The 25441-nt window shown below is 38.3% G+C and overlaps 2 protein-coding genes across 7 annotated transcripts in view; one reads left to right on the top strand and one right to left on the bottom strand.

The window, feature by feature from the left end:
- LOC5569893 (arf-GAP with dual PH domain-containing protein 1) overlaps positions 1-18301 on the top strand; it is a 42699-nt gene extending 24398 nt beyond the window's left edge. For all 6 annotated transcript variants that reach the window (XM_021840556.1, XM_021840554.1, XM_021840557.1 and 3 more), the window contains exons 3-5: positions 9173-9398; positions 9455-10233; positions 15778-18301. In XM_021840556.1, coding sequence (XP_021696248.1) covers positions 9173-9398; positions 9455-10233; positions 15778-15842 — 1070 coding nt within the window. In that variant the 3' untranslated portion in view covers positions 15843-18301. The remainder of the gene's footprint in view (positions 1-9172; positions 9399-9454; positions 10234-15777) is intronic.
- Positions 18302-19096: 795 nt separating this feature from the next.
- LOC5569894 (N-acetyltransferase 9-like protein) overlaps positions 19097-25441 on the bottom strand; it is a 33280-nt gene continuing 26935 nt past the window's right edge. The window contains exons 2-3 of the mRNA XM_001658743.2: positions 19681-19876; positions 19097-19612 (exon numbers count right to left, since the gene is read on the bottom strand). Coding sequence (XP_001658793.2) covers positions 19188-19612; positions 19681-19867 — 612 coding nt within the window. The 5' untranslated portion in view covers positions 19868-19876 and the 3' untranslated portion in view covers positions 19097-19187. The remainder of the gene's footprint in view (positions 19613-19680; positions 19877-25441) is intronic.

The following is a 25441-nucleotide window of genomic DNA, read 5'->3' as shown; positions in this document are numbered from 1 at the left end:
GGGTGGATGACGATCAAAACAGTTCGCCGCACTCTCCGTGCGCTAGGTAATGAATGGGGCAGTGCTGCCAGATGAGCGGATGGTTTTGAAGAAGGAAATTGTAGGAAATAACTTATCAATTCAATTTTATATTTACATTCCAATTGCAAAAAAGGTCTGTTGGCAAAAAAAGATCATAGTTAATAACTGTGGAAATGCTCATAGTACACTAAGCCCAGAAGCAGGCTTTTTCCCAGTTGTCAGGAAACAAATTTTGAAACTTTTTTTAAGTGAAACGTTTTTTTTTGTCGAGTGTGTTATAATTGCTAACCAACATCTCACCATCACCAATCACACAACCTATTTGAATTTGCCAAGCCAAGGAGATAATTTACTGTTGTCCTAATCGTCTAGACATAGAAAAAGCTTTCGACAGTGTTTGGCATGAAAGCTTGATTGTTAAATTAAAAAACATTAATTTCGAACATACATTGTTAGAATAGTCTTTAGACTATCTTTATTATCTGTCAAATCGTATACTTCGGGGTAATTATCAGAACTCCAAGTCTGAAAGACTTTCTGTAAGAGCAGGTGTTCCTCAAGGCAGCATTTTGGGACCAATATTTAAAATATTTTCACGTCTGACCTCAGGGATGTCAAAAAAACTTTGTTTGCGGATGAAACAGGGCTCTCCGCCAAAGGATGAAGCCTGCGTGTCATCTGTTGTAGGGTTTCAGTGCTAGTAATGGACCCCTTAGTAGCTGAGATTCATTCTCGACGCTTTTTTGCAATGATATCTTAGATCGATATACGTTTTGTGGCTTTGTGCAGCCTTTCTACAAGTTCCATGGTTTTACTTCATAGTGCGCTTTTAAAACACACAAAAACATTCAAATAGCCAGTGAAATACTCATTTAGGAAACTGTTGTCCTTATGCCTATTATGGAACCTCCCTGGGTCCATAATAGAAATGTTTACAAATTTAACGTTTCCTATAATGGACCCTCCATTTGATTCCCATGTAATCCGGCTCGCTGCCGACGTGCCCACCTGGAAATGCGTATTATGGACTCTCTTGTGTGGTTTCATTTATAAAACTGTTCAAATATTTATATTTATGCGTCTCAAACCAAATATTTTGCATGAAACTGCTGACTAACAATGCAATCGAAGTTCCCCCGGTGGATTTTTATACGAAAAAAGTTGCTCTGAGTGTTAATTTTATGTTTTTTCTGTAGCGGGTCCATAATACGCACAGGGTCCATTACCGATATCGACTCCCTAGGTTGCATAAAAGATTGGATATTTTTTCCTCAGACTTGCAAAAATGGAAGATTTCTTCTAATGCTCAACTTATAATGTTCCTACATAAACCAAAAGCTCTTCATTTAAAATTTACAAGTAGACATGTTGTCATGATGAGAGGGGTTCCAATAAATTAGTTGGAGTTGAGTATGTAGGACATTACGCTAAGAAATTGTAAAAGAATGCCTTGGCATATCCTGTTTTGGAGCTCTCACGCTGATTTTCCCAGCTTCCATTTCAGCCATTTGCCTTACAAAAAATATTAATTCTTAGATATTCCCAGAAGATACTCCAGGGATTGTTCCAGGATACGTAATCTGGGTTTCATCCACCATTTTTTTTAAGAAATTTCTCCTGGAATTCCTATAGGAGATATTTCAGGGATCTCTACAAAAATTCTCCAACGGTTTACTCAATAAATTCGTCCTGGGGATTACTCATGAAGTTCCTCTAGGAATTTCCACTTATTTTTTTCTCCAGAGATTACTCCAGTATTACATCTGGAGTCTCTTGCATGAATTTTCGAGTAATTTCTCAAGTAAATTTGTTAGGAAATGTTACAGAAGTTGTTCTAGTAAGTCCTTCAATTAAATCTCTCCAGAGATTCTTAGAGGATTTGTACAAACAATTGGCAGGACATTATTCAGGGTTTTGTAGGCTAATTTTCCCAGTAATCATAGGTGCCAACTTGTGTCGTAGTTGGGAGTGAGGCTCTCCAAAACTGAACAAAATGCAATGTCATTTTTGAATGAACTGGATCGATTTTGCAAACAATTGTACCAAACGACGCCAAAATTAGGCGCCTACGCCAATGATTATTCCAACAATTGGGTCCTAAAATGTTTAATGAAATCTTTTTATTTAATGACACGAAATAGCATGTTACTGCAACTATTTTAGCAATTTTTCCCGCTCAAATAACGGCTACATCATATTTAAACTTTAATTTAAAAATTGGGTCCATAAATGAACCTTGACACTTTTGATCATGTGTGACGTTCGCTTAATCGACAAAAACACCACAGGGCTTATAGTTTTAACACTGGGGTTGTTCCTATCTGACATTTCGGAAGGGACACGGAAAGCAAAATACACCAAAAATTTGAGTTTAACCCAAGGAGTGTGACAAAATCTAAAAAAATGTTTTTTGGACCTAAACAAAAGAAAAACATTAAAAAATTGAGTAAACATGTGTTTTTGGCCTAAACTTAAGCGTTTGGCATTATAATTGGGATAGGCCTTTAGGACCCTATTTATCTAGAGAAATCTCCAATGCTTCTTCAGAGAGAGGTCCATAAGCTCCTTCATAATTCCTGGTGGGAGTTCTCTCCAGCAGTAACTAATCATGTGCTTCTTCAGTCGGTGGTTAGAGATTACTTCAGGATGTTCTATCGGAAGTACCTCCCGAATCCCATAAAAATCACTACAGAAACTCTGATAGAAATTCCTATATAATTCCTAGCGGTAACCGCTTAGAGAATTCCTGATTAAAATCATTCATAAAAGAATCCTTGGAGCAACTTCTAAAGCAACCTTAGGGAAATCTTAGGTTAAAATTTGGAAGACATCCTGAATGAAAAGATTGGGATCAACTGAATCCCGGAGAACATATTTGGAACCTTCTGCACAAATTTCTAGAGGAATACCTGAACAAATCTCTAAGGTAATATCTGGAGGAAATACTTGAAGAAATCCGTAACAAACATTTTGGAGGGAATCTTGGGAAAATAAGGTTGTTGAAAAAATTCTAAACGAAAACCATGGAGAAAGACCTAAGATAATTCATAGAAGAATCTCCAAATATTTTTTCCAATCCTTTTTCAGTTCAGAAACAAGATAAGAATAAGCAGTAGTGGTTGAATTGTTAAATAAATGTGTAAACGGATTTTTTTTTTTGAGGAAGTGCTAGAAAAATCGAAAAAACACAAATTTTTAGAGTAATACCCAAAGAAAACTTTGGGCAAAATCTTATTTTGCATATTGCATGATTTAACAGATCGCGTTTTCAATATTTAGCGAGAAATTTAGAAAAGTTCTCAACATTGAGTCAGTAAAGAATCTAGCCATGGACCACGTGATTGTTTTTTCAAAAGCAAAACGCAATTCAAAAAATGGTTATATCTCTTTTACGATCGTAAATAAATAAATTGTAATCTCATTTTTTTTTTAATTTGCCTTATTTTTCTTTACTAAGGTGTGTTCGGTTGGAAATCTTCAAAAACTTATCCCCAAAGTTATACCAACAATTTCATCTGGTATTTCCTCAGATATTCCATCAGCTTTAAGGTCATCTTAGATGTTCTCCACAGTTGTTTATCTGATTTCAGAGGAAAAGAAACTTATTCGTGTTGTCTTCGCTTATTTTATCCTCTAAGAATCAATATGAAGAAAGCATTTTTTTAAAGAAAAATATCACGGACTGCTGTAGTTGCACAATGCGTGAAACATGGAATAACTTTTGGGGCAATTTCGAGAAAACTTTCGAAAGAGCTTCTGGAGGAATTCCCAAAGACAGAGTATCTTGTAAAGTTGTTACAGAAAGATTTCACAAAACTTCTTTTGTAGTTGTTTAACCCGTATAGGCCTGAGAGAAAGCTAAAATACTAAAACCCTCACCGCTCAGCGAATACTAAACGGATTTAAATAATGTTTTGTCAGTATACTGGCCCACATATCTAATATCTAAAAGTGGCTAGAAGAACTCGGGAATATTCCGGTGGCCGGATTTTTTCCAGTGGGTCACTGGGTTAAGTCGGGTAAATAAGAGCGATTTTTTGGGACATGCCAAGGTTTTTTTTTTTTGTTTTTTACAAGGGGGAAATCTGCAAACAGATCCCCTGAGAAGATAACTCAGGGAATGCGGGGATGACGCACCAACGACGACCCGCTAAAACCAGCCTATGCACTGTGCATGAGCAATTCATTTAGAATTGCTCAAGTGGTGAACAGTGCATCGACATGACCCTTGGACTCAGACCCTCATCTCCCCGGAACCACCTTACGGTATTTCTTCGGGAAGGGACCAGTGCATATAGCACAACACGTGTAGCAGAAGTAGCCTAGGCAAACTGCTTCTCCTAGCCGACTTAAACAATGTTACAAGGGACCAGCCTCGGCAGGGCTAATCCTCTGCAGCCAACTCTTGGTCGGCGCGCCATAGACGCTGCAATTCTAACATAATGTGAGTGACAGCCGTAGTTACTGCATTCCAGCACTCGGCATCCGCGCACATTCTCTCTATAATATTGTCAGGGGACGTGTCCCCTCCGCATGTAGTGAGCATGCGACCTCTCACAACAATGAAACGGGGGCAATCGAACACGACATGCTCCGCTGTTTCCTCTACACCAGCACAATTGGGGCACGCAGGAGATTCTGAGTGCCCGAACCTATGCAGGTACTGTCTATAGCAACCATGTCCTGACAGAAACTGCGTCAGGTGGAAGTTCACTTCCCCATGGCTTCTACCATACCAATCTGACACATTTGGTATTAGTCGATGGGTCCATCTACCCTTAGTGGAGTTATCCCATTCCTGCTGCCAGCTTCTGAGCGTTTCCTCTTTACACGTGTCGCGGACTCCTCTGGTACCCCTTTGGTTGAAGCATTGAACATCTTCCTTGATGATGAGCCCGATGGGCGTCATCCCGGCTATGATGCACACGGACTATTTAGATACCGTCCGGTATGCACTTGCTACTCTTAAGCACATTATCCTGTACGTGCTTTCCAACCGCTTTAGGTTTCTGTTCGTTCTAAGCGCTTTTGACCAGATTGGTCCTCCATACCTTAGTATGGATAGCGCCACGCTTGCCAGCAGCTTGCGTTTGCTGGCAATTACAGCAGAGCTGTTAGACATCATCCTCGAAAGCGCCGCTATAGCCGTAGATGCCCTTTTACAGGCATATTCAACGTGGCTAGCGAAGCTCAGCTTGTCATCGATCATTACCCCAAGATGCCTAAGGGATCGCTTGGACTCTATGGTGCAATCACCTACCGAGATAAGCGCCCGTTGCTCGGACTTGCGGTTGTTGACCACCACCACCTCAGTCTTGTGACGGGCCTAGTTTCCTAGACTTCATCCATTCCTCAACCAGGGAAATAGAGTGCGCTGCTGTCAACTCTACTTCCTCCATCGATTCACCATAGACCACTAGGGTGATATCGTCGGCGAAGCCAACAATCTTAACACCCGTCGGAAGGGGCAGCCTCAGTACGTCATCGTACATCGCATTCCATAACAGCGGGCCCAGGATTGAACCTTGAGGTACTCCCGCGGTAATTCGAACGCTTTTCTGCCCCTCCTCTGTGTCATACAGTAGAATCCTACCATCAAAATAGCTTTCTAGAAGCTTACACAACTGCACCGGTACCTTGAGGCGGTGAAGCGCGTGTGCTATTGCTTCCCAGCTTGCGCTGTTGAACGCATTCTTCACATCCAGAGTGACAACCGCGCAGTAACGGATGCCGCTCCTTTTATGCTCGATTGCCACCTCAGCTGTTTGAACGACCGACTGGATGGCGTCCAGAGTAGATTTACCTTTTCTGAATCCAAACTGGTTGTTGGACAGGCCGTCCGCACTCTCCGTATACGGTACTAGTCTGTTGAGAATCAACCTCTCCAATAACTTGCCCGTCGTATCTAGTAGACAGATAGGTCTATACGCCGACGGGTCACCTGGTGGTTTCCCCGCCTTTGGTAGTAGCACCAATTTCTGTCGCTTCCATACATCCGGGAAGATTCCTTGATCAATGCAGCGTTGCATCGTGGTTCTAAACATGTCCGGATCCGTGTTCACTGCCGCTTTTAAGGCAACATTCGGGATACCATCGGGTCCCGGTGCCTTGTTTGACGCGAATGATTTCACGACTTCTGCCAGCTCTTCGTTCGTCACTCTCGCCACTTCTTCTCCTTCATCTGCCCCATACGGCGCTGGGGGCCATGGGCTTATGGGATGGTGCGGGAAGAGTACATCGATTATCGATCGCAGCAACTTGGGCGATTTCTCTTGGGGCGCTATGGCTCCTTTGGTCTTAGCCATTACCACTCTGTAGGCGTCACCCCATGGACTAGAATTGGCACTCTCGCATAGACTTTCAAAGCATGCCCGTTTTCGACTCTTGATTTCCTTTTTGAGAGCCAACTTTGCCTCTCTGAATGCTGCACCGCGTTCCTCTCTTTGTGCTTCTGTGCGTGCGCGTTGCATTCTTCGTCTAGCCCGAAGGCAGATTGCTCGAAGATTTGCAATTGATTCGCACCACCAATACACTGCACAGTATTGCGATCGGCCGAAATCGTGAACTTAATTCTGTAGCACCTTTAAACGTGATTTTTTCGGAATGGTGTCTTCGGACGAAAATTTTCTAAAAATATAGCGCATATATTGACGGTGAATGTTAGTTCGCAACTTTGCCACGGGCGGCGCTGCGAAAATATTTTTTTTTGAAATGACGATCTTTAAATATGATGTCTTCGGCAAAGTTGTAGATAATTCAAATACAAACAACTTTGCCAAAGACACCTAGTGTGTATTCAGCCGCATTTCCAAAATACGGGAGTATTTTATGAACGACCCCCTAAAACTAGTTTTTCTTGTATATTTTGAAAATGCGAAGTTTCCGGTAGCAACAATGTTCTACAAAATTGTGTAAACAGTCAAAATGAATCATTCTCTAGAAGACACTAAGTTTCTAAAGACCAAGGAAAAGCAGTTATAACCATTTAAGTGCAAAATTCAGTCATTTTTGGGGTCCGTAAAATACTATAGTGTCTATGTACGAAAAATAGCAAAAACTGCAAGCGAAAAATAGTTGTATGGCGAGTCATTTTGTAAAAACTAATTGAGAACTTTCTTCATAAAAGTATTTGGAACCTATTGAGTATGTGTATACAGATGAAAAATGTGTCAAAAAGAAGAAAAAGAAGAAGTATGGAGCCACATAGCCCTCTACCCATCATATAACTAAGTACTACTGGGTAATAAGACTCATGGATGAAACTTCCTCTAAGTAAAAGGGATACTCGTGGATACTAATGACACTATCGACATTTACAACTACTAATGGTGTATTTTTAACCCTACTAGGTTTTATCTGCCACCAGCTGCCACCCGAATAAATACACGGACCCCAAAAATGACTGATTTTTGCACTTAAATTGTTATAACTGCTTTTCCTTGGTCTTTAGAAACTTAGTGTCTTCTAGAGAATGATTCATTTTGACTGTTTACACAATTTTGTAGAACATTGTTGCTACCGGAAACTTCGCATTTTCAAAATATACGAGAAAAACTACTTTTGGGGGGTCGTTCATAAAATACTCCCGTATTTTGGAAATGCGGCTGAATACACACTAGGTGTCTTTGGCAAAGTTGTTTGTATTTGAATTATCTACAACTTTGCCGAAGACATCATATTTAAAGATCGTCATTTCAAAAAAAATATTTTCGCAGCGCCGCCCGTGGCAAAGTTGCGAACTAACATTTATCGTCAATATATGCGCTACATTTTTAGAAAATTTTCGTCCGAAGACACCATTCCAAAAAAATCACGTTTAAAGGTGCTACAGAATTAAGTTCACGATTTCGGCCGATCGAAATACTGTGCACTGGCGGCCTGTTCTCTCTAGGAGGGGCTTTTCTCGGCATGGAAGCATCACACGCTCGTGATATCATAGCAACTAGCTCTTCACCGTTTAGGTCCAGAGTGTTTCGTTCGCGCCTCAGGGCTTCAGTGAATACTTCGACGTCGAAGCGCGCTGTTTTCCATCCTCGGGCTTGGGTCGAGTTACATCGCGCTGCCTTCTGCCCGCCTGGTATTATACTATAGCGAATCGATTGATGATCGCTATGAGTATAACCGTCATCAACGCGCCAGTTCAGGACATGCCAAGGTGTCTTCATTTATTTGTAATGGCAATCATTTTAAGTTGCACAAATCATTTAGATCTGTTATTTAACATTACAAATGAAGAGTTTTTCACCGTTTAGAATGTACCGGATGTGGCTACTCTGACTCAATGCCCGGATAACCAGCTATAGATTTGTTGGATATTAAACCGTTTCAATTATCTTAAAGTAGAGATCGAACATAATAGTTCACAAAATTATGTTCCCATGATCTAGATACAGATGTTTAGATACAAATTGGTCACTTTATCGCAAATTTATGGCACCCGGGGACCCGAAAATGGTCATTTAAAGGATGAAACAAATAAAGGACACATTGTTATCCAATTCAATCGTTTTTCAAAAGTTTTAAGCTGATGGGTTTTACTTAAAACTCTTTAAAACTTAAAACTTACACCATTCCGGAAATTATCTGAGATTTGAAATTTGCCTACCTACAGGGGCACATAACCACAAGACCCTGTTCACCCGACATGACCCAGTGACCCACCGGAATAACTCCGGCCACAGGAACGTTCCCGAAATCATTTGGCCACTTTTAGAAACTAGATATGTGTACGAGAATACTGACAACAAATAATTGAAATCCGTTATGTATTTGCTGGGAGAGTTTTAGTTATTTTTCTTTCACTCAGGCCTATTATAGGACTATAGTACGGATTAAGTCAATTGTTCAACCTTGGTAAGCTACAACTTTGTTCCCTTATAAGTATTTAAAGTGAAACTTTTTTACAGATTTTCAAAATAATATACTTAAAAAATGCATGTGAGAAATGTATTGGACAAACTCTAAACTGGATTACTGAAAAAGCAGTTTACTCCACAAAAATCAGCGGAAAATAGGAACAGCATTGTTTTTTGATTAAGTGAAAACTTATTATTCAGTTTTGACAGTTCTCGGACCACAAATAAGGTCTGTCCTACAACCGAGTGTTCGTAAAACTAATCCTCTATTTTATTTTCTCCCTCCCCTCTAACAGGTCCAGAATGGGCTTCGTACAACATCGGAATCTTCCTCTGCACACGGTGCTGTGCCGTGCACCGGAACATGGGCGCCCACATATCCAAGGTCAAACACCTGAAGCTGGACAAATGGGAGGACAGCCAGCTGGAGCGGATGATCGAGGTGGGCAACCGAGTCTCGAAGCAAAAGTACGAAATGCGCGTTCCCGCCTGCTACCGAAGACCCCGGGAAAACTATCCACAGTAAGTTTGATTTGTTTCCAACGTTCGTACCTATTGCTAAGGTTTCTCAATTGCAGAGTCCTCACAGAGCAGTGGATTCGCGCCAAATACGAGCGGTTAGAATTCTGCTTGAACGACCGACCCGCCTACACATCCGGTCACATGGAAGGTTTTTTGATGAAGCGCGGCAAGGAGGACAGTCGCTATCAGCTGCGCAAATTTATCCTGTCCGAGGCAGACGATACGCTTCGTTACTTCGTCAAAGAGAAACGTGAACCAAAGGCAATCCTAAGAATTTCCGAACTGAACGTGGTATTTGCGCCGGCCAAGATCGGTAATCCAAACTCGCTACAGTTAACGTTCATGAAGGACGGCACCACGCGGCATATCTACGTGTATCACGACGACCCAAAGGAGATTAACAACTGGTATATGGCGATCCGATGTGCCAAGCTGCACCGGTTGCAGATTGCCTACCCCAGTGCTTCCGAAAGCGATCTGGTCGATTATCTAACACACGATTTCGCCCGCGAGGGCTGGCTTCTTAAGACGGGACCACGAACTACGGACAGCTATAAACGACGGTGGTTCACGCTGGACGATCGGAAGCTCATGTATCACGATGACCCGCTGGATGCGAATCCAAAGGGGGAGATTTTCCTGGGCAATCACCTCGATGGGTACAGCGTGCGGATAGGGGCACCGGTCGGGGCCAAAGATCAGGGCTTTAGCTTTACGCTGTTCACACCGGAACGGACGTACAACCTGTCGTCGCACAGCGAGCAGGACCGCGACGAGTGGATGACCGTGATCCAGAAGGTGCTGGAGCGACCACTGAGCCCGCAGGACAGTTCGAGTAGGTTTCATTTCTGGTGGGCAGGGCTGGTACTAGGTACATTTTGATGCAAGTCTTTACAATTTGTCTATCTGCAATATCCAATGGAAGGTCTCTTAAGTCTCTATTTTAACCGATCTAAAATTTTGGTTGTTTCCTTATTCTGCTTGCAATGAATCCTGGCTGCAAAGACAAACTTTTATTATGGTTCTCTAACTCGATATCAAGATGCGGAATATCAATTAAGGGAGAGTTGACTGTATTAACCTTCTGGCTGTCGCGCTGTTGTACTTTGTACAACAGTTGTTACCCCAAACCAAAATGCATTCTTCAAAAATCTTCTTAAGAAAAACGCTCGACAGTTTTTTTGTTTATAGTTTGGCCCATAATAATGCGGTAAAATTGACAAATGACCATAAAAGTCGTATAATAATGAAAGCATTTTACACGGTTCCAGTAGTTTACAATTTGAAACCGGTAACTTGGGGTCCTAAGTAGGTGAAGCGCTCTCTAATGGTACTATTTGATTCCGAATTTGTCCGCTAGATTGCGTTAGTGGACTCGAATGTTTTGCAAATATCTCAGTAGTTTGTCCATTTAAAAGATGGCGTCTTCAGCAAAATTATTCAGTTAATCCGGGGCTATCATTGTTCGAGCTAGTTAATGTAAAATTTTGCCACCATTAAGTGAGTATTAATCTTTTGTTTTGTAGATATTTCAGAAGCCTGACCACTTAGAAAGCTGGCGTCTTCGGCAATGCTGTTCAGTATCTCAAGGGCTATCATTATTCTATCAAAGAAATTGCCAACAGCCGGCGCTAGTGAAAATGAAACTTTTGTTTTGTGTATACACAATACACATATATGTCAGGCGTTTTTTGGCAATATTGTTCAATAAGTTAAGGACTATCATTGTTCGAGCTAATTTCATTTTCATTTTGCAGCGTTTGGTGGGGCAATGAGAGCGCAAGTCAGTCGAAAGCCGGAGACTGGGATATGTAATGGCCTTAATAGTCTATGCGGACCGCTCGAACACAACGGACCGCTCGAACACCATCGGATAGGAAAGGGAGGGTTGGGGTAGGGTATAGGGAATTGGATAAGACTTGACACAATAATGCGATTAATGCTGCAAAATGTAAATGTGCTGATAGCAACTTAATTTGAGTTTTGAAATTTGATTTGCTTATTCAAATTTGAAATAGACTGGCAATTGTACAAGGAAGGAAGAATGGGCTGAACGTTGTTTATAAATTTTATAAACAACAAAATAAGAACAATATGAAAGTGATGCTAGGACTGGTTGAGCATTACTATAAATAACGCAATTCAATCGATGGTGACGATTTTACAAACTTTATCTGTTTTTATCATGTACTGAAATATAATTGAAAGTATTGATTTATATAAATATATTTGATATTATTAGTTGATTTGTTTGTGTGATTCAGCAGTTGATAATGAAGAATTGTAACTTACTCTTGATGATAATACTTCCCTGACCAGGATTATCCTAGTTTCAAAGCTATTCTGTCCAGTTATCCATGTACTGCTTACAATCCTGAAATAATTCTTATTTTGCATGCTCATGCATAATATTAGTAATGATCATAATCGTGCAACAGATAAGAATGTGAGAAAAAGAGAATATAGGGACCAGTGGCGATTCCCTAACCTCAAATCTACCTGTTCCACGATTAGAAATTCATGGACTTTAGGAACAAATTTGCATCTAATGAGTAGAGAATTGTTAGAAAGGACGATTTTAATCATAAACTTTTTGGTTTATAATCTAAATTTGTCGAAATAGTCATTTTTAGAGTCGTAGAACAGGTAGAAAGTGAGGTTACGAGTCGCCACTGATAGGGACAGTGATTAGTAATGAGTTGATTATGTAATTTTGATAAAGAATTCAACAATGTAACAGTACTGATGAGTAGCTTCAAAATAATGATTTTACAGCATAGCTGAGCTTTTTGGATCGTAAGACCGAAGTATAAAAATTTGTTTCGAAATTGTCCGCGTGGTCTTCTAGTGCCCCTATTAGATAAGAATCAGTCATAGACATACATACCGAATGCACGCCATGACCCTGTGACCAACATTTGTATATGTATAGACTTAGCTCATGTGGCTTTTCCAATAGGCAGTTCTTTCACTAATTAATCGTCTTCAAAACCTTATCAAGTATAGAAAATTGATTTTATTTCATTTATTACTACAGTGAAGCTACATTGTACTTGTTAAGTATTAGGTATTATTTTCTGTTTTTATAACTATTGATATTATCAAGGCCAGAATTCCCAGTGAGTGAAGAACTTTATAGTACTAGAACACCATAGAAGATCGCTAAACACTACCTAATCATGGAACGGCTCCGCAACCCGGTGCACGCGGCCTGTTGGGTTTCGAAAACCTTGTAGAAGATTACAAACCGTCAATGGCATTCCCAATTACTACCCAACATTGCACATTCAAGGGTCTAATTGTGCTCCTAACCCACCCTCAGTTTGTAATCTTCTCGCCAGCTTGAAATTATATTTTCCCGAAGTGAAAGTAATTTTTATGAGTGATAGCCGTACTATGCAGTAGTTTAACCAGAATATTTAGGTCAGAAGATAATATCTAAGTTTTGTAATAAAAAGGTTGCCATTGCTTTGAAATTTACCCAATATCTAATCAAAACTACTAACAACAGCGATCAATTATCAAAACTCATCGTTCCCTGGAAAATATAATTCAAAGCCCAGGGAACAAGTCAATAACGGGAATCGAACCGTACCAAACCACCGGAATGCACCTGACGCCCCTACCGTTGAGGCTATTGGTACACTTGACTATCATTGTTCGAGCTAATTGATTAAAAATGTTGCCACCAGGCGATGTGAGTGAGCATGAAACTTTTGTTTTGCAGATATCTCAGGAACCTGACTATTTAGGAAGATAGCGTCTTCGGCAAAGTGGTTCAGTAGCCAAGAGATTCAAAATAGCCCCACCAGGTGGTGAGCAAAAGTTTCATGCTCTGTTGGCAAAATCAAGAAATTGTTGGCTTAAATATTGGTAGCCCTTGAGCTACAACTTTGCCGAAGACGCCATCTTTCTAAGTGGTCAAGCTCCTGAGATATTTGCAAAAGAAAAGTTTCATGCACACTACCGCCGCCTGGTAGCGGAATTCCAAATCTGAATGATTACCATATGTCACCAATTAATTTCCTAAACAACTTTGTCGAACGTGATTATTCTATATTTAATCTAGATCTCGAGGTATTGCTGTTTGTGTTTCATGTGCAAATTTTCTCTAATTGGACAAAATATACTTAGCAACCATGATCCATATCACCGCCAACCTAGCAAAGAAGATCAATCTTTGAATTCTCATTCCCTGTGAAACAATCTTACTGCGTTTAGTGTTCCCGCATTTTATATTTGCGTTTCAAACGCACACAGCAATATTTCATGTTGCACATGAAAAACCGTGAGCGACTACAAAAATTCGCGCGACAGCCGAAAGGCTAAGAACTCTGCAGAAATTCATCAGTATATTCGATCAGGAATTCCTCATGAATTTGTTGAAATGCCGGAGAACTTGTTGAAGTGCTGGAGAAATTCCTTCACTTCTCCATCATTTTACCCAAAAAATATTCCTGCAGTTTATTCCAATCATTTCTCGAATAGTTTGTTCAAATAAAATCTCCATGAATTTATCAAAAGTATATTTAAGGTATTACAACAGTTTATACTACAGCAATTATTCCATCAATACGTCCGATCATTCCAACGCCATTTTCTTCAGAGAATGCTCTTGTGGGACGTGCAACGGAATCAACATGAATCTGTTCGGTTCGCGTTGTTCGAATGAGAAAAAGAATCGCGTCAATAGTTGGTGTCTTTTGGTTCCGTTGCATGTTATTGTTTTTTGACTAGCGATAGATTCAAGATCAATCGAGTCTGGTTTGCGTTGTTCGAGTGCGAAAAGATATTTGTGTTCAGTCGAGGATGGATTACCAACTGGTGAGCTCGTTTCATACTCATGATATCACATTTATATTGTTGCATTGCAACGTAATGTTTATGTAACTTTCAAAACCTTGAATGGTTCGTCACTACTAGTGTCGGCATATATCCTTATAATTTTAATATACTCATACCTGTTTGTATAGTTTTATCAATCTTCTACCAATCTACTTTTACCGCGAGACAAAAATCGAAAACTAATTTCGTCGGATTTTCCCTCGTTATCAATGAATCGTATCACCGACAAAAGGTGATTCCCAGATTTTTCTCCTTCCTCGCTAATCAACACACTTCCCGTGGTGCTTGTGCAGATGCAGAGGTATTCTGGGTCTCTAGAAGCAACAAACATTACACACTAACACTCCTTTCCCATTCCAACTAACTGTAAAGACTTGACCGGTGCCATTATTGATCAGTAATATGGGATCTGCTAAAATGTGCACTTCGGAGCTGCAAGCGGAAAGTTTCATCCCTTATTAATTTGGATCGAAGTGCAATTCGTACTAGATCCGACCAATCACGGAGTAGCAACCATTGACATGTACAGTCAGTCTATGCTATGCGATCATTCGTACACAAATTTCTTCAGGGATTCCGTTTGATTCCCGTCTGTCCATATTCGCATAACAGTTCCATGTATATAGGAAATCCCATAGAACTTGGAAGCCATTGGTAACCAAGGGTGTAGCTTGTTGTTACTGAGCAAACGAATAAATTTAAACGTTATTTGGCGATGCTACGATGAAGATAAGATCCTGTCTCTATCTCCCATGGGTGATAGTTGCCTAAAAACACACACACTCGGTTACCAATGCCTTCTAGGACGAGGCCACAAATTATGCGAGATTTGTCTCTGTATCTAGAAAAATCCACTAGGACATCTTTGAGATTGTAGGAGCTCCTTGTAGTAGTTCATCAGGGATTGCTTTAGAATTTACACAAGTTCCATCAAATGTTGTTTTACGATTTTCTTTTGAAATTCCTTCCGAATTTTTCAAAATTTTCTTCGATTGTTTCAAAATAATAGTTTTTTTTTTTGAGAAATAACTGGTTGAAAACTCAAAAAAATCCTGAATGACAATTTTGTACGAAATACTAAGAAATCCTTGGGTGTATCACTAGAGTAATCACTGATTGAATTCTTGAAGATATTCTTAACGAGAATCTTATAGGAAGTCCAATGAAAATCGATTGAATAATAGCAGGATAAATTCTTACAGATCTTAGCACTTCCGTGGAAAATTTCTGAGAGACTATTTGGAGAGATTCCTGATAAAATTTGAAGTACTTATTTTCTGTGATATTCTTACAACATATCCAGGATGAATTCTTGAATGTATCTTAAAAGAAATGCTTGACGAAATTTTTTAGGAAGTTTGTAAAAAAACATCAAAAGAAGAAATTTTCGGAATAATATCTTAAGAAAACTTTGAGCACAAACCTGAATATTTATTTCAGATGAAATAGGTCTCTAATATTTTCAAGGTACTCGCTATTTACCAGCCCTGAATAGTTGCACGTTCTCAATCTGATTGTTTTTTTTTTCTTTCAGTATCGGCCCGACTGATCCGCAAGCGCGGTGGTACCAATTCGATAAACATCTTCACCGGCAGGTAATAATCGATTGATTCGCTTTGTCTATATCTATTTATGATAAGTTTTAGTAATCACTATTGTGTATAACATTAAGAAGAATTACGTCTCAGCAACAAACAAGCACACATGGCACAGATGCACATGATGAAGAAGATAAACGATTGCAGGTGGTAGGAGTTCGATCGATTCGCGAGAGAAAATAGTTCTGAATCAATTGATTCTGAAGAAAGTCTGGCTCTCGTAAATCGTTGAGAGGGTTTTTACGAGTTGGACGATAAATGAAAAACTTGCAAAAAACCTCCTACCTAACACATGCAATCAACGTTAGAAAATTACTAACGCACGCATCAGGAAGTGTCATTTTCATTTGTGAAATGTTATCTCTCAATTTATGTTTTATACCTTGTAACTTGTGTAGGGATGGATGTAATTTAAAGAATCGCTTCCGGAGCGTGGTGTGCATACAACTATACATACACTGTTAAACAATGTAGGTAACTTATTGAAGGATATGGATGACGCCATCCTGTTATCAAAGAGAAGGTAATATAAGTGCATGCATATATTTTTGCAATATCAAACAAATGGGCGCCAAGTTCGAGTCGGTGGAAAGTAGAATCGCGCGGTGAGCACAGCATCCAGCAGCTCACACATACCAATTATTATAGGAAGACTACATTATACTCAATCACTGCCTGTTTTGCCTGCCACGACTTCCACCTTGGATCGGGCGACATTACGCGAATTGAATCACATACACACCTGAACGCGGAATTAAACTATATTGAAAAGAAAAACGATTTCATTTTCTTCTCCGCCGTACAGATCTTTACAATCTGTCCGGGGAGTACAATAGCATAATTAGGAAACACACAAACTTACACAATAAGGCTGATTTTGTTTTGTTTCTTACCACAAGTACTGTATATTGCAATAGGATTATATTTATTGTTTATTATAATTTTCTTTAGTCAATTGTTTACCACCGAATCGAACTGTTGATAAGCGGAAAAAGGCGCATCAAGCTCGTTGCGGTTTGTGCAGCTCTCCCTCTATTAACTAATAAGTCCATAGTCCATTTAGGAGTAAACTAAAATTCGCTCTGCTGCTACTTGTGCGATTCTACTTCTCCACCGACCGAAACCAGGAGGGAGCGCCCGATCACTGCTGATTATGGTGTGTTCTATTAGATGCAAAGGGTTGACAAGGGGGGTCGGTTTTCTGAAGTAATGGTTCTAGGGGGTTTAGGATTTTCTAATGGATAAGGGCTGGTTTGATTTGTGATATAGCTGTGGATTGATTATTAACCATGATGTCTTATGTTTGGCTATAATCTGACAGCAGTTCAAGATTCGTTTGTTGCGTAATGTCTCTAGTGCCAAATTAATGTTTTTACTCAAATGTGAATACTTGACATCGTGTACTACAAGCTTTCTATACCTACGTGAGAACATTTTCATACTATCGTCGTAAGAATTGGCGCAAACTTTTTGGATAATCGCATTTTACAGAGTTTGAAATCAGTGGGGGCTTTTTGATTAAGCCTTTGAATGTGATTTTTCCAGTAAACGAGTTATGGAGCTTTTGTTAGAATTTCTCATACATATGGAATTTCATGATCTTGTCAAAGCCTTTAAGCTGCAAATAAAGTATGGAAAGGAAGTTGAATACTATGGGCAAGTCTCGAAGCTGGAGAATTGTTGGCTTCAGGCTAGCTAACGAAAAAGGCATACCAAACAGCATCGTTTGTTACACTGCTGGCTCCTCTATTGAAGATAGAACTGATGCTTGTGCATATTGCCACATGCTAAGGCTGCATCTGTTTAACTCACTTGGTACACACTGCTCCGTTTTGAAATATTTGATCTTTTGTGTGAGAAATGTTCCTTGAAGTAATTAGAAGGAAATGTTCCTTGAAGTGATTAGAAACGTGTTACGACACAAATAATGCTTGTTTCTGAATCTCGCATCTATTAAGAACACACCAATCTACAGGATTACACAGAATTTCTCCATATTTGCAGGTTATTTTTGAGTTTCATCAATTTAAGAAGACTTTTTTTATTGACGTGAAAAGCATAATTGAAAAAATGAAAACTAGAAAAAGATAACTTTAAATAATCAGTATCACTATCATCACCGGACGTAGCAAACAACGGTTTACAGTTTGTTAGACCCCTCCCATAGAGATCAGTAACTGGAAACATTAATGCATTACAATTTCCCTAGGCGATAAAAAAGTTAGATAGACAAAACAAATGTTCGAATTAACTAAATTTAACTGAAGTGGCAACGTGCACACCCAATTGTACATCTCCTTCTTCTGAAGGAACAGTTGTATGAACGAAGTATAAGTTAATTTATTTCTCTATTTTTCATTCTGACCGAAAGCCTCGTTTTATACTTTCTTTAAACTATTCTTTCCTACTGTTGCTCAAAATAAACTTATTGTAGAATCTTTCCTTTATTGTTCATGAAAACGACTGACGTTTCATTATTTTCCAAGCTAGTATTCAGCTTGCGCTATCGATAAGTTACATAACGCAGACGATAGAGGTTATTCTTTGTGAAGTTTTGTGTGCAAGTACACTAATCCTCCATCCACATTACGTGATTTATGGACACGCGCTTAAGCTGTTGCCTTCATCTTAGGGGAAAATGCAATTTAATAGTTTAAACTTTTTTTTCCGTGTGTATGTGAGTATAGCTGAAGCTAAATCTAATTAAATTATAACAATAAAAGGAGGAAGAATAAACTGAAAAGAATGGGGTGAATCGAAAAATAAGAGAGTTGAAAACAAATCTGCCAAATATAGCTAATGTTTTTTTTTTTTTTTTTTTTTTTTTTTTTTTAAAAAGACACTACACGTTAATGCTTCCAGTGGGCTATTTGCCCTTTGAAGGAAGCACCACACTAGACAACGGACTAGCATGCAACGCCCAGTGGCACAGTCAGAAAACATTCCTCTCGAAAAGTTTTCGGCCTGAGGCGGGAATCGAACCCACACTCCTTAGCACGATGCGGCTAAATGCCTCGGTGACACTAACCGCACGGCTACGAAGCCCACAAATTAATTAATTAATTGAGTACAGAACCATTTGTGCGCACTGCCCTACCAACCAAGTAGTAGTAAAAGTAAGGGTAGATGTGAATCTGTTTGGAATACAAGAAAGGAGGTAATAGCTCGGACTAGGTTTAGATGAAGGAAATCAGTTGATCGTAAGAAAATAAGAGACTAAAAAAGCCTGGGGAGGAAATTAGTGTGAAGAAATCATAAAGACTAGTAAACACAAATTTATTAGATTTAAGATCCCAATAAAAAAAAATCTGTATGAAAAATGTTTGAAACGGAAAACTCGGCTCAACTAGCTTCGGTACGGTTCAATCGATAGAGAAATCTCCCGTTCAATCCAGCTGATCCATTCGGCGTCGACCAGTTTTTCGAAGGTAACCTCTTGGAAGACCGGCACTCGTTTCACCTCTCGGAAAGCCATCTTCGCAAACATTTGCATCGCCTTGGTGTTGGTATCCTTGGTGATTGCCTTGTATCTTCGAATGTTCAGATGTTTGACGCCAAAGTGCAACATCAGAAGTGTCGACTCCCAACCGTAGCGTTTCCCCCGGGCGATCGGTTCGGCGATCATAATTTCTATTTCCCCGGTTTTCAGTCCATCACCATCCTCGTCGGAATCATTCGACTGTAGAAATATATTGGTGTCTCCGATTAACGCTGCTATTTCATCTCCACTCTTATAGTACTCTGCTTTGTCCAGAATCAGAAATGTGCATTCTAAAGACAAACGCAAATTTTAAACGTTGTATTAGTTCGGTAGAAAAGGAAAGAAAGCCATCACGTACTGTCATCGTCCTCCCGCCAGGATTTCTGCATTTGGTACTCCTCCTCTAGGGATAGCGGTTCCGATGCGGTGAGCTCTTGAAGCTCGGTGCTTTTCATCCATTGATGATACTTTGGCACGTGTTTGCTTTCATACGGCACCAGAATCACGTTCGTCCCGACGATTTTCAGGTGTTCGTTTAGTCTCATATCTGAGAGCTGAAAAAATATGCAGAATAATGGATATTTTTATTTTCGAAGTAATACTTTCGTAAAAAGATGTAGCTCTATTGACACCATAAATTTGAAAAAAAAATCCAAAAAATACAAGGAAATGTTCAAGGTATCTTCAAGAGTTCTTTTGAAAAAACAAATTTTTGCATTGAAATAAAACCTTCCATTTTTAAATTAAATTACACTGTTTTTTGATGAGACAATGTTCTTGTTTGAAATAAAAACACTGTTTTGTTGGTCCCAGTCCCTCTATTATTATTTTTTTAGGAATTAAACAATAAACAACGAAAACGAAATGTCAACTTTATTTTTATTTTGTGAAAGTAGAAGTATTGGAACATGCACCAAAATCCATTTAACTGGAGAATGTTCTTGATCCGCTTCGCGACAACCGGCTCGTGTAAGAGTTGACTGCAATACTGGAGAATGCATTAGTGTACTTAAAATTTTAGAAAAGATGGTTAATACTCACCAGAAATAATTCTGATTCTGGTTTTCCTTACTCCAAAACTGATACAAAAATCTATGAACTGAACTACTCGCACGAACATTTTAACAACGCCATGTACTTCAATTTAATATAATGTACCGGAAACATTCGCTTTTTCACCGGTTCTACTAAGCAAAAAATGGCGAGACAGTTTTTATGCTACGTGCATAATTATTAGAATCAATAATGATAACAAATAAACTTTCATTTGACGTAAGGTTTTTCTTTTGTTGTTTCAAAAATAAATCTATTTAAAAATGTACCCAGTAAATCCAACAATACTGTTGCTTTATTCTGATAAAAATAATTGTTGTTTCAACGCATTTTTTGTATTACAACACATTGAACAAGTTTATTGAGAACAACAAAGTTATTTATTGTTTTGAATAGCTGGTATTTCTCTGCGTGTAATGCTTAAGTTTTAAAGCAATTCATTCAGGGGTTTCCCAATATGTTGTCTAGGGATTCCATCTTAAGTTTTCTCATGAATTCTTCTAAAGTGATGTACAACATGTGACTCGAACCTAGCACACGATACTAAAGACTACCTTACAGTTGACGTTAAAGTCGTAACGAATGTTCAATAAAAATGAAGTCACATAGGAAAAAACATTTATTTGTTTCAATGAATTCGGCCAGAAGACGTACTTTCCATCCACATGATGCTTCTTTAAAAATGGCAGAATAATTTTGTCAAGACACTTCTTCTGGTACACTTGTTGATTGATGGCCAGACTGCTCGGTTTGAACCACGGTTTTGAAATCCCTCTGTCCGATTTGGCGAAGTACAGCATAACATTTTTTTTTCAAATTTATGCTCAAACTTATATTTTACTTCGAAGGGTGTGGCCGACTTGTCGCTGGAATATTAGCTGTCTTTTCCTGGAATGTGTTCTCAATCGTTATCTGCTGGTCCGTGTCTGGGACCGAGTCTTCTTCCGACAGTGTTGCCAGGATCCGGTAAACTGTACTCATGGGCACGTTTTCGTCTCGTAAGTTGTCTACCGTAAACTTCTTTTTTGCAATTTACCATCGCAATAGGCTGTTTTTCATCACGCCAATCTGTCATGATAGGGCCTACTTTCCTGCACTGAAGTATGCAGTGCGGGAATAGTTATTACGCAACTGAAACCAGTGCTGTAATGATCCATTACGCAACGCTTTCTCATTACGCAACTGTTTTGAGTTGCGTAATGAATCATTACAGAACATTTTTTCAGAAATTGTAAAATAATGAACAATGCATTCCGATATTATTTCTGATGCCCTCAAGTGGTCTTCTACGAAATTGCAAAAAATGTTGTACGTAGCTCGTTGCAGAACTCGCTTTTTACAGCACTCGTAGAAATTATCCTACTCGGCAAGCCTCGTAGGATAAATTTACGACTCGTGCTGTAAAAATCATCATTCTGCAACTTGTTCCGTAAACTACTATTCACGATGATCATGCGTTTCGTAAAACCGTTCAACACGCTCGTGGAGTGCTTGCTGTTTCGACGCCATCTTCGATTGAACTGACAGCACTCGAGCGAAAAGAAACATGCCACCCATTTTTAGGGAATTCAGAGAGAAATTTTATTAGAGGGAAAAAAATTACACTCTTTACTTTAATTACATAAAGGTACCTACTGATATCATTCTCATTTTTTACTGACCACCCGTTAACCCTCTAATACCCAAATTTTTATTTTCGATTTAAGTATTATTTTTCGTTATGTAATATCGTTCTAAACACGTTTTGGGCAATTATTCATTTTTATTCGCAAATTTTTAAATTTTGGTTTTTGATTTTTATAATTTTTATTTTTGAACATCCTTAGCTTTTTTCATTTTTTCTTGAAGCCTTGTTGATTTTTGGCAATAATAAAAATTTAAATTTTTACGGCACTTTTAAAAACATTGAATTTTTGATTTTTTTTTTTTCGGAGCGTATTTTATTTTCCGTGTAACTAACGGAAAAACAGGTTTGAAATTATATTAATACCCCAGGCATTTGTAGGTTATATAAGAATGCAATTTTTTAAACAATTTCTAAAAATACAAAAAAGTTTCAAAAGTCATAACAAACTTTTCTAATATGCCTGTTATGAGTCAAAGTATAAGCCAAAAATAAAAACATTTTGATTTCGAGCTACAAAAAAATATACAAAATTCCAAAGTGTACCCCGTCTAAAGGCGGGGTTGGGTATTAGAGGGTTAATATGCGTGTCTGTCAAAAGGATATATAAATTTGTAGTTGGAAATCACTGAAATTAAATTCAGTTTTTTTATTTACCTACTTAGGCTATGAACCGTTTCACCGATTCGGTTAAATTTAAGTTAAAATTGGACATTACGATAGTTATTTTCCCCTAAAATTGTTAAATTTAAATCTCGCGGTCGACCCATTTGATTTTTGACAGTCGAGTAGTAGTTTAGAACAAAGTTGACAGATGGTTAGATATTCTCAAATTACCGGGAGTAAAAATAACTTTTGAGCTGTCAAGTTCAACCAAGCTCCAGAACATGATTATTTTTAACCGGAAGCGAAATAACTATCGAACTGTCAAATTTTAACAAAAAGTCAAGCGAATCGGTGAAAAGGTACACAGTCTTAGTTTGCTCAAAGATATCTCTCGGGGTTTTTTTTCAAGACATTCCAAAATACTTCTGCAAAATCTTCTGAATAAGCTAAGGATTCCTACAAAAATTTCCTCAGCAAATGCTCCAACAATAATGATTTATGAATACTTTTAAGGATTTCTCCAGATTTCAGGAATTACCTTTGGTATTCTTTCGAACAAATCATCACTAATTCCTTCTGTGAGTCATCCAAAATTATCTTAATTAATATCCATGAATTCCTTTTTGGATTTCTTCATAGATGCATATTAGGATTTTTCCTAAATCATCACGATATTCTAGCCAATTACAAGAATTTTGCATAAGAAATTGATCAGAAATTTCCTTAAAAACCATAATGTTTTTTTTTCTTCAGAACTATTTTCAGGATTTGCGTACGAAATGCCTAAGGGAATTTATTTTGGATTTATCTTTTTTTCTGGATGTTTCTCTTCGAATTGTCCGAGTAGATTTTCCAGAAATTCATACATAACTATTCCAATGATTATCCCTATTATTCCTTTAGGGATTTTATAGGTGTTCTTGCAAAGATGCATTTATGAAATACTCAACGAACCTTTATTCACAGAGTGGCCTTCCATTCATTACTTTATAAGTAAGATGCCACACACTGAAAATCGAAACAATTGAGGGTTAGGTATTAGTTTAGTATTAAAATCTGGAGTTTCAGTATAAAATCTGAATTGTTCCCAAAATTATAGTTTTTATTGTAAGCTTTACTCGGTCATTTAGGTCACCAAATCCATCTAGAATGGTAATTTACCTATTGTTTAGGAAAAAAATACAGATATTGAAACCCATGAAGATTGAGTATAAAATTCAATGCCTCGTTTTGCTGCTACACAAAATAAATAGCTTCTATAGAGTCGACAAACCAGGAATATTGAGCCGTTGTATGTTTAGGTTTGACACGATGGGAAGATTTAAAAATGACGTCCAACGTTCTTCGGAATTGCAAACTTTTGAACAAAGATGTAGCTCAATAGACACCATAAATTAAACAAGATTTCTCAAAACAATATCATCAGAAGATTTCTTAAGGAATTCCTCAATAGATTCCTCAAGCAATTTCTTCCAGGAATATATAACTTTTTTTTCTTTGAGATTTGCTATAAAGTGTGTCTATCTTGTTCAAAAAGGTTAAATATATCTTGAATTTGTTTATCGGCATATCGGTCTATTTTGCTCGAAGTAAGAGGGAGCATGGAGAAGAAAGCAATGAATACTAGATGGATAGGTACCGTAAGGGAACAGCGAGAGAAATTGGATTAGATGTTGAAGAGGGCATATCATATGAAACAGTATTACTTGAAACGTCCTTCTTTGTGGCTAACGTCCCCTATGGGAACGGCTTGGGTGTGTTTTGAGAATGAGACAGCCAAATATATCCAGTTAAATATATCGTTTTGATAACAGAAAAACTAGTCTTCATTCAGTAGAATCACCACTTTTTGTAGTTTGATATCTGAGTTTAAGTCAAACCCACAAAAGTTATTCGTGAAAAAATATTTAGAGATTTTCCTATGAAATCCTACACCAATTCCTCAAGGAGCTACTACGCCGATTTTTTCAGTGATTCTTCTTATGATCTCCTAAGGAATTCCTCAACAGATTTTTCTGAGAAATCACTTTAAAAATTGTTCCAAGTAATCTGTTAGAATTGTTTTATCGATTCCTAAGCATTTTCTTCAAGGGTGCCTCAGATTTCTCTTCCAGGGATTACTCTTGCAGTCTTTCCTAATTTTCCAGAATTTCCCAAGCACATTCTCAATGAATTTGCCAACACATTATTTACGGTTTGAAACACTTAGATCTAGGGTTTTTTTGTGAACAGATTTTTCCCTATACTGCTTGACTTCAGACACCAAAAAAATAAATTCCTATTATAAATAACATTGTTATTATGCAGCTGAAAGGTGATCCAAATCCCTGCAATTGGGTCCAAAAATGTTCAATGAATTCTTGTTTTTATTTAATAATGCGGAAGAGCATGTTATTGCAACTACAGTCACCCCACGCAGTTGAATCACCCACAATTTATGAATCAGCTGATTTCAAAAGACAAAATTATTATCAAACTAGTCACAAAACATCACAGAATTGTTTTTACTGATAAGAAACTATGTGTTAAAATAATTCTGTGATGTTTTGTGACTGGTTTGATAATAATTTTGTCTTTTGAAATCAGCTGATTCATAAATTGTGGGTGATTCAACTGCGTGGGGTCACTGTACTTTAGCAAGTTTTCCAGCTCAAATAACGGCTATAACATTTTTAAACTTCAATTTTAAAAATGGTTCCAAATATGAACCTTGACACTTGTGATCTTGTTTGACATTCACTTTTTCGACAAAAATGCCACAGGGCATATAGTTTTAACACTGGGGATAGGAACAACCTATCTGACATTTCGGAAGGGACACGGAAAACAAAATATA

Source organism: Aedes aegypti, chromosome 2 (assembly GCF_002204515.2).
Source record: "Aedes aegypti strain LVP_AGWG chromosome 2, AaegL5.0 Primary Assembly, whole genome shotgun sequence".
Lineage (NCBI taxonomy): Eukaryota > Metazoa > Arthropoda > Insecta > Diptera > Culicidae > Aedes > Aedes aegypti.
This window is presented reverse-complemented; position numbering and strand designations above follow the sequence as displayed.